This window comes from Belonocnema kinseyi, chromosome 2 (genome assembly GCF_010883055.1).
Source record: "Belonocnema kinseyi isolate 2016_QV_RU_SX_M_011 chromosome 2, B_treatae_v1, whole genome shotgun sequence".
In the NCBI taxonomy this organism is placed as follows: domain Eukaryota; kingdom Metazoa; phylum Arthropoda; class Insecta; order Hymenoptera; family Cynipidae; genus Belonocnema; species Belonocnema kinseyi.
This window is the reverse complement of record NC_046658.1, coordinates 156521197-156531309: the sequence shown is the minus strand read 5'-3', so window position 1 is coordinate 156531309 and position 10113 is coordinate 156521197. Positions and strand designations below refer to the sequence as shown.

The 10113-nt window shown below is 27.9% G+C and overlaps 1 protein-coding gene and 1 non-coding gene across 2 annotated transcripts in view; one reads left to right on the top strand and one right to left on the bottom strand.

Annotated features, from left to right (window-relative positions):
* Positions 1-1404: 1404 nt before the first annotated feature.
* Positions 1405-1477, bottom strand: Trnar-ccu. Its single transcript has one exon. It is a non-coding gene; the product is annotated as a tRNA-Arg (tRNA).
* Positions 1478-4213: 2736 nt separating this feature from the next.
* LOC117167577 (coiled-coil domain-containing protein 13-like) overlaps positions 4214-10113 on the top strand; it is a 16271-nt gene continuing 10371 nt past the window's right edge. The window contains exons 1-6 of the mRNA XM_033352619.1: positions 4214-4459; positions 4533-4598; positions 6527-6839; positions 8900-9045; positions 9117-9276; positions 9645-9889. Of these exons, the coding sequence (XP_033208510.1) occupies positions 4376-4459; positions 4533-4598; positions 6527-6839; positions 8900-9045; positions 9117-9276; positions 9645-9889 (1014 nt within the window). The 5' untranslated portion in view covers positions 4214-4375. The remainder of the gene's footprint in view (positions 4460-4532; positions 4599-6526; positions 6840-8899; positions 9046-9116; positions 9277-9644; positions 9890-10113) is intronic.

Here is a 10113-nt window from a genome sequence, read left to right as displayed (position 1 = left end):
TTAAATCAAAAAACATGAATTCTCAAAAAAAATGTGATAGCTGATATTTCATCTGAAAGAGGTTTTTAATTTTAAATTAAAAAAGTCGAATTTTAGAAAAAAAATCTAAATTTTCACAAAATAGATGATTTTTTAAACAAATAATTGAATTTTTAAACTAAGAAATGAATGTTTAGAAAAGTAGTTTAACATTTAGGCAAGTATTTGAATTTTGCCCGAAAAGAGGATAAAAAGGAGAACTGAAAATATAATAGTTATTTATTATCAACCAAAATTTTTTATAATAAATGATAATTTGTATAAAATAAAAAGTTTTTAAGTGTATTTTTGACCCAAAAGTTAAATTTGAAACTCAAAAAAATTTTCGTCCAAAATAAAATATCTGAAATTTCAGTTGAGAAAATTAATTTAAAAAAAAAACACATTTTTAACAATAAACTAAATTTTTAACCAAATAGGGGAATGCTGAACTTAAAAAAAGAAAACAGTTCAATTTTCAATTTAATAATAGAATTTTATAACAAAGCAGTTGAATTAATTTATAATTTTCAATCAAAAAAGATTAATATTCTAATAAAAAATAGAATAGTTAAATTTTTATTTAAAAATAAAAGTTAAGGTTTCAATCAAAAAAGACTTAATTTTCAACAAAATATTTTTTCAACGAAATACGAACTTTCAAACAAAAATAGAATCGTTACAATTTCAGTGAAAAAATCTAAAAAAAGACATTTAGGGGAAAATTTACATTTCTAACCAAAAGAAAGGAAAATTTTCACCCTGAAAACACGGATTTTCAAAAAGATAGTTAAATTTCCAAAAAAATACGTTAATTTTCAAAATAAAAGTTGAGTTTTTCACTAAAAGGGTGAATTCTTGTAACAATTAAATCGCTAGACTTTCAGTAAAAGACTTAATTTTCAAAAAAAAAAATTACGAAAAAATTTATAAAATATTAATAAATAAATAATTTCAATAAATTCACAATTGTTCACGAATGTCTCAAATTGTGTAAAGATTTTTTTTTATTGTCATCAGTTTATGATAAAAAGTGTGCATAGTAAGGTTCAAAATTAATAAGGTAATATTTTTGTAGGAATTTTTCCAAGAGACAAGTTTGTCCTTTGAACTTTTTTTCATATTTCGCTTCGTTTTTAAGAAATTCGAGAAATTACGAATTTTAAAAATTAAAAATGAATTTTTTTGAAAAACCAGTCCGTCGAAGCTTTTTGTTCGCGCCTGTGCGTGAAAGTCATTTAAACGGTATTAACGGTATTACGATATAACGTTATTACGGTAGATATTTAGGGTACTATTTTTAATTATTTAATTTATATTTTTAATTATTTTTATGTAAGTTTTAAAAAAGTAATTTTTATTTTCGTAAGGAAAAAATAAACTCTTTACCCCTGGTGGGACTCGAACCCACAATCCCCGGTTTAGGAGACCGATGCCTTATCCATTAGGCCACAGGGGCTGTTGGTACTCGCTCTCGTTAATACCTAGAATAGAAGACACAGATTTTTATTTCTGAAAGGAACAAGAAAATTGGCTTGTGTGTTGATTTTTATAGTTTAAAGCACTTTTTATTAAAAACTTGAATCTCATAATGAATTTCTTAAATAATAAACGCCTCTAATTTCCTTTTAAAGAAAATCCAAATCGATGAAATAAAATGCAGGTGTGGAGAAAAGCATATTGTGAAACCCGCAGTCTTGTATTAGACCTGGTTGTTTTTATTTTTGAAAAATGATTTTATCATTGCTTCATTAAGTGATATAGTTTTTTAAAATTGTTTCAATACTTGTTACTCGAAGTTTTGTTAAATAAATAATATGAGCTTAAAAATAGTAGAGCATATAGTAAAATATAAATTTTAGATAATTAAAGACGAATTTCTCATGAATTCTATTAAATTTGCCCGGAAAACCCGAAAAGAACAGTTTTTATCGATTGACTTCAAAATTGGTTGAAGAAAGTCAACAAAAATTTTTAAATGTTTTTTCAAATCAGTGGACGTTTTTGATTTTACTTACAAGTGGACTCCATGAAAAATTTAAATCACCATTTTCGACCCCTAAAATCATAATTATTTATTTGTTATCCAAAATATCACAATTACTACCTTACCGACAATTTCTTTTTGATCATATCAAATGCACACGAAATGAAGTATCGAGCTGAAAGTTTGGAAAAATAAAGCAAAAAGACTGAGGAACATTTATGTGCTAAACAATTTTTACAATTACAAAAAAAAATATTTGATTTTTTATTTGTTCTTAAAAAAAATTTCGGAGGATGGCGTAAGCAATGTCGGTAAGGTAGGAATCTGGCCACGTCAGCCGCAAATTGTTTTTTTTCTTTGAAATTTTAAAACCGGAATTTTCAAATTCCAGAAATAATAATATTCCAGAAATTAATAAATTTTCAAAAACAATAAATTGCCGTATTTTCAAACTTTTGATAACAAAGAATAGATGAAGAATTCATGAAGAATTGACTTGAGAATAAATTCAATAAATAAATAAAATATTATTCTAACAAAAAAAATAATTGATTTTTTGGAAATTCAGAAATGTACCATTGTTGGTAATTTGAAAATTCGGGTTTTAAAATTTAGGAAATAAACATTTTCAGTATAGTTTTATTTTATTTCGGAAACTGAAAATTTTTCGAGTGTTAATTTTTTGAAAAATGTTAAAAAGAGTATATATTGAAAAACTTATATTATTATATTTTTCATATATTATATTATATTATATTAAATAAAAAACGAATCTAGAAGATTTAAGACAGTTTTAGGAGTAAGTTGATTCAATTTGAATGTTAATTAGAATTTTTGAAAAATGTTCATAGATTGCAAATATTTAAAAATTTTAAAAGATTTACGAAAAGTTAAAAAATGTATATTTTTTTCAAAACGCCAAAAAGTCCTAAATATTTTTTAAACAGACTCGAATTTTTCCCAACATTTCGTAAAATTCTGTAAAATGAAAAAAAATCTTAGAAATTTTCTAGATATTTTTGAGCATATACAATTTTCCTAACATTTTGTTTCTTTCACGATTAAAAAATCTTTTTTGGTTGAAAGTTCGTCTTTTTTTTCTGACAATTTATCTCTTTTTCATAAATATTTCACTTTTTTTACATTCAAATTTTAACAGTTTGGAATCAAATAAAAATATTTTTTAGTTGAGGTTTAGTTGCGTTTAGTTGAGTTATTTGTTGAAAATTCGTTTCGCCTTTTTATGTATATTATATTTTTTATTGAAAATCGAACATTTTAGTTCCAAATTTATTTCTTTGGTTGAAAATGTAATTATTTTGTTAAAACTACGCATTTTTTTCAGAAATTTTATCTTCTTGGTTGGAGATGATTTGATTAATTATTAATTTAAATGTTTTTTTTTTTTTTTGAAATAAAAATATTTTTCGATCGAAATATCAACTATTAAATTTTTCTTTGAGAATTATATTTTTTAGCAGAAAATTTAATTATTCGGTTAAAAGTTGAATTACTTTGTTAAAGAATTACTTGTTTGAAAATTCGTCTTATTTGACAGAAAATTAATCTTCTTACTTGAAATTTTATTTTTTTGTCGTGGAAAATGTGACTCTTTTGGTTGATTTCCAAATTTTTTTATTATAATAAAAATCTTCAAATATTTAAAGATTAATCTTCTTGGTAGCAATTTTTTTCAAATTTCATTTTTGTGTTAAAAATAAATTGGTTGGAATTATTCTTGTTTTAGTTGAGGATTCAACAATTGTTTTGGAAATTTGTCTCTTAATTGATTTCAAATGTCTTTGATTTTAAATCAAAATTTGTTTCGATTGAAATATCAATTATTGAGAATTCTTCGTTTAAAAGTTATATTTTCATTTGAAGATTCATTAACGCAGTTGAAATTATTTTTTTTTATTAGTAGAAAAATTATCTTCTTGGCAAAAAATTAACTTTTTTGAATATTTAAGCATTGGTTTAAGGATTTTCTTTTTGAAATTTTGACTTGACGTGTTTGAAATTTTCAAAAATCTTTTCAAATTTTCTCAAGAGTTGCAGTAATATTATATTTATATAAGGAAGCCTAAAAAGAAATATATCTAAAGAATGAAAATTACTTTTTCGAAATTTATATTTTGAAACCGACTGACTTCATGTCAATTTGCGCTTAGCAAGAAAAAGCTGTCAATTTTGACAAATAAAGTAATAAATGGTGTTGGGATTTTAAAAAGCTTTGTACATAAGATATTTAATACTCAAGATGGATTTAAAATCTAAGACAATCAAATGTTATAAAAATACGCCACAGTTTTTCAAATTTTGTTAACAATAATAAAATAATCATTAGAATAGTCATAAAAGAATATTAGAATGTCCGTTAAAAAAAACGAAAAGGTTTCTCCAAGAAATTCTTTCGACTTTGAAGATGATGTAATATATGAAAACTTTATCCAAGTATGTGACCTAACTTTTTATTCATCTGTATAATTTAAATTTTTAATTTTTTTCTTATATCCTTCATATGTAGGAGGAATTTCCAAGTGATATCGTTTTCCCTGAAACACTTACTCTTCATCTTCGAAATCGAATTCAAGTGCGTTTTAATAACATTATTTAAAAAACATTTTAACTTTTCAAATTATTATTAATGATAATCATTTTTTGGACAATTTTTAGACCCTTTCTCCTCCCTTTTTGCTACAGTCACAATAATAATAAATCAATCATGAACATAAAATAATATTTTAGAAAAAGAAATTGTACGACCAGAGAATTTTTTTAAATAAAAAAAAATAATTCTTTTTTTATGTCGTTTGTAGAAATTTTTTAAAGTTTTATAATATTTTTAAAATCTTAAAAGATCCCTAATTTTAAAAACAGATTAAAATTATTCCTATACCTAGATAATCTTAAAAAAAAAAAAAATATCGCCTACAATATTCCATATTTTTTTCTATTATAAAATATCCGACATTTTAAAATTACCAACAAAGGGAAATTCCTTTATTATGAACTTTCCAAATTTAAACAATTAAAAAATGGTTCAATAATAATTCAAATAAATTGCTTTCAATTGAAAAAAAAACAATTATATTTTAGTATTCATTCATTATTTAAATAAATTTTTAAGTATTTAAAATCGGAAGTTTCCAAATTCGGTAATGTAATAAGCTGACAGAAATTTTATTATTACAGAATTTTCCAATTTGGGAATTTTGAATTGTCTTCAATTCGATAATTTCACTAATTTTTTACTTCGAATATTTTCTTTTTCGGAATTTTTCACTCATCCCCTTTTTAGGGATCTTTTGAATTTGTTTTCAATTTTCTTTAACAATTAATTTTCTCCAATAAAAAATGGTAAAAACTGGTCTAAGTAATCTTAAGAAATTTGTTTAATAGTTCAAAACCTTTCATAATCTTTAAAAATATTTAAAATTTGGTTTTGAACTGTTCAAAAACCTACATTTAAACAAATTAAAAAAAAATTTCGAATTGTAAGTTATTTTTGAAACCGTAAATGAAAATTCAATCATTATTTGAAAAGTTATCTGTTTAGTTAATTTTTTTTTTGGGAAATGTATTAAATCTTTATCCAGAATTCATTTTTTGTTAAAAATTCAACTTTTCGGTTTGAAAATTTACTACGTTTATAATAACTCCTTTTTGTCTTGTGAATTTAACTCTAAGAAGGTGAGTTAGGTGAGTTGGGTCAGTTGTGAGCAGGTTGTTTATTGAGCAGGGTGAGTGGTGAGTAGGGTGAGTGGTGAGTACGGTGAGTGGTGAGTAGAATGAGTGGTTAGTAGGAAGAGTGTTGTGTAAGGTTAGTGATGAACGGGTAGTAAGTCGAGTGTTGGGCAGGGGAATGTAGTGAATAAGGTAAGTGGTGAGTAGATAATGTGTTGAGTGGGGTAAGTGGTGAGTAAGTGGTGAGTAGGGCGAGTTGTGAGATTGGCGAGTGGTGATAAGGGTGAATGGGTTAAGTAGGGTGAGTTTTGGGTAGCATATGTGGTGAGTAGAGTGAGTGGTGAGTAGGTTCGAGTGGTGAGTTGAGTGAGTAGTGTGAGTGATGAGTGGTGAGTAGGATGGTTGGTGAGTAAAGTGAATAGAGTAAGTGGTGAGTGGTAAGTTTAGCAAGCGTTGATTAGGATGAGTGGTAAGTATTTTAAGTGGTGAGTAGAGTGATTATAATGAGTAGTGAGTTGGGTGAGTATGGTGAGTGGTGAGCAGGTAAAGTAGCGAGAGCGGTTAATAATGTGAGTGGTGAGTAGGATGAATGAGTAGAGTAAGTGGTGAATAGGATGAGTCGTGAGAAGGGTGGGTAGGTTCATTAGAATGAGTGGAGTGTAGAGTATGTAGGATGAGTGGTGAGTGGTGAGTTAGGAGTCCCCCGCCTAACTTTTCTTCTCTCTAGAGCTATGTACCTCTAAAAATTGCCATTTGTCTAACGCCCTACTAAATCTTAGAGTTACTATAAAAATGTATTTAAAATAACAATATTGGACAATTTTTTAATGCTAGGAGATAACTTCAGAAAACGGTTGTTTGCGAAAGGCACTGCAGGATGCAGAAGAGAAATTACAACTTTTAGAAAACACTGTTGTTTCTGAAACTTCAAATTTGTCTCAAAACGCGAATGAAACATCTGCTACGAAAATCATTCTTCTAAGTAAAATGTGCAAAGATCAAGCCATGGAAGTCGAAAATCTAAAATCTAAATGCAAAATTTTGAATGACAAACTTGTTAGCACAAAATCGCTTCAGATGAACAATACAAAATTCAAAAGCTCTAATGAAAGTGCAGTTACAATTGGCCCTTTTCAAGATCAAGATGGTACTGGTAAAAGTATAAAATAGTGACGCTATAATTATTTGAGAAAACTACAATTTTGGATTTTTTATAAAATATTTTTCAATTTCAAGAAGATTGGTGTGTTTGGATTTTCGAGAAACATATTCGTTGATGTTAAATAAATTAAGGAACAAAAATAATTTTTTGGGAATCACAATGTTTAGATCACTGACATTCAGAGTGAAATGAAAGTTTTATAAGGATTAATTAAAAATTGTTGCTGTTTGGTAATTGTTTAAACAATTATTATGAACCAAATTCACAGTTGGATATTTGTTTACGTATGAGCTTAATTCTTTTTTAATGCATTTTTTTTAATATTTTGAAATTTGGAATCTTTTAAAAACTACCAAATCTTTTAAATATGTTTCGAAATTATTCGAAATTTGCCTATAATGTTTAAAAAATGTATTAAAATCAACAAAGTTGTCTTAAAATATTCTAGATTATTTTTTTAAATTATTTTGATACTTTAAAAAAATATTCTACTTGAATTAATTTTTCAAAACAAAAAATCATTTAAAATTTTCGTATGAATCTTAACAAATGTTTGGCTTGTCTTGAAACCATTTTAAAGAAATTCTTTAAAATTAAAAAGTCACCTTCAAATCTTAAAGATTCTTTTTTGAGAATTTTTGATATCTTTTTATATATTGGCTCTGAGTTAATTGTCAAAAATAAAAAATCACTTAAAATTTTCCCAAAGACCTGAAAAAAATTTTTTTTTCGTTAAACCTTTCCAAATTCTTTAAAGGCTTCTAAATTTTTTGATCCATCTCTTAAAACGTAAAGCATCTACATTTTGATGAAAAAAATTTGTTAACTTATTAAATTCTATATCGTTTTAAAATCTTTTCTGACAAATTTAAAAATCGTTTGAAACATTCTCTTGAAATGAAATATTTATAAAGGGAGGGAGAATGGTGAAATTAAGGGAAAATTATGGGAAGTAAAGTAGAGAAAGTGAGGGGAAATGAGGGAGAACTACATAGCCTAAATTAGGGGAAATAATGGGAATGAAAGTGAAGAGAAATGAGGGCGGAATAGAAAGGCTAAATTAGGGGAAATAATGGAAAGGAAAGTAGATGAAGTGTAGAGAAATGAGGGCGGACTAAATATGCTAAATTAGGGGAAATGAGGACTATTAAAGAAGGGGAAGTGAGGGAAAATAAGGTGAGGTGAATAGAGGCAATTAGAAAAAGTAATATATGAAAAAGTAAGGGGAAATTAGGGGAAATGAGGGAAAGAAAAGCAGAAGAAGTGAGGGAAATGAGGAAAGGCCAAATATGCTTAATTAGGGAAAATGAAGGTTGTGAAAGCAGGGGAAGTAGGCAAATTGAGGGGAAAAATAATGTCGTGAAGTACGAGTAATTAGGGGAAGTAAGGGGTAAGAAAGTAAGGTAAAATTAGGGGTTAAAAGGTGAGGGTAAATAGTGGTAGTAGAGGGGAAATAAGGGGATACCAAATAGGCTGAATTAGAGGAAATTATGAGTGCGAGAGTAAGAAAAGTGAGGAATAAAGATTGAAGTAAGGTCAATTAGGGAAAGTGAGAGGTGATAAAGTAAGGGGAAATTAGAGATAAAAATGAAATTAAATGGGGGAAGTAAAGGGTAAATTATTAAAGGCAAAGTAGTGAAAATCAAGAGTAGGAAAGAACGGTATGTGGGGGCAAGTGGGGAGGGAAAGTATGGGCAATAAGAGGAAATAAGGGGAGGGTAAGGGAACTATGGGAACTAAGGGTAATGAGGGGAGGTGAAATAGGACAATTTAAAGAATATGAGGGGCTTAGAAGTAGGGAAAGTCAGTGTAAGTGGTGGGGAGGGGTATATAAAATGATTAGAAATAAGGGTGAGTAGGTTAGGGAAAGTAAGTGATGAAGAAAGAGAGTGTGAGAAGTAAAAGCGAGGATATTGAGATGTAAAAGAGGAGAAAGTTGGAGAAGAAGTTGCGAGGTTTAAAGTGGGGAAAGGATAGTAGGGAAATATAGGGAGAGTAGGCGTCTATTTTAATTATACTTTTTAAAATTTAATTTTTTTTTTTAGAAAACAGCCTTCTGAATGGGCATCTCTTGGAGAAAGATGTACAAATCAAAGCCCTTAACGAGAAACTCCATCAGGCAAATACTAAAATTCTAGAGGTGAAGAATACCAATTCATTTTTGAAACAGGAAGTCAACAAAGCGCATAAGGTTTTATCTTACTGGTGTACTTATAGTTAATTCAAATGACATAAAACTAATATCCAACACTTAGAATACAGCTGCTGTGCAGTGAAGTCGGTGAGAATGTTACCACAACAGGACTCTTCAAGCAAAGTGGATGGCGAGGTCGTGCCGAACAAATTCAACTTTTGCACAAAAAAGTACTGGAATTACAGGGAAAATTGAGCGAGTATGATGGGTCTTACAGAAGCTCTTCAGGTAAAATGTTAAAATGAAATATCTACCTTAAAAGGACATTTATACTGACAAAAGAACCTATTTACTGATGAAACATTTAATATTGCTGACTGAATTAATCGGTCACTACAAAATACGGATTTTCAATCAATAAAAGTGAATGATGGCGGCTAAAGATAAAAAATGACTGATTTCATCAGTGAATAATACATATTGGATCATTCAAAATGACTTATTTCCTCAGTAACTCAATTTGAACGATTTTAAAAGTTACCTTAGATTAACTACTCAGTCATCGAGTTCTTATTCTTTGGATCAGTGAAAATTGACGTCGAATCAGTGACTTTCGACTAATTGAAATTGAAATTGTAATACAAAGACAATTTCAGTATCGTTAGATTCCAAAGCGGCTGCAAATTTACGAAATCTGGAAAAGGAAAGAAGACAGCAGGTTGAAAATTCAGCGCGAGAGCTGAGGCGAACTGAAATTGCTCTGGAAAATATGAAAAGAAAACTAGAAGCTGCCAAAGCAAGAATTAAGGTTTTAGAAAGTGAAGTGTGTGCAGCAAAACGGAATGTAATGTTGTTGAATGAAAAAAGGAGTCATGATGATCAGTTAATTGAAGCTTTAAATGTACGCTATTAATGTATTCCTATTTGTCCTCTTTTATTTATTATTCTTTATTTATAACATTTTCGTTTTCTTTCCTTTCTCTTTCTCTATCTCTTCCTCTTTTCCTTTCTCTCCCTCTTTCTATCCCTTTTCCTTTTTGTCTTTTGCTTTTTTTACCTCATCCTCATCCTCATCCTCATCCTCATCCTCATCCTCATCCTCATCCTCATCCTCATCCTCATCCT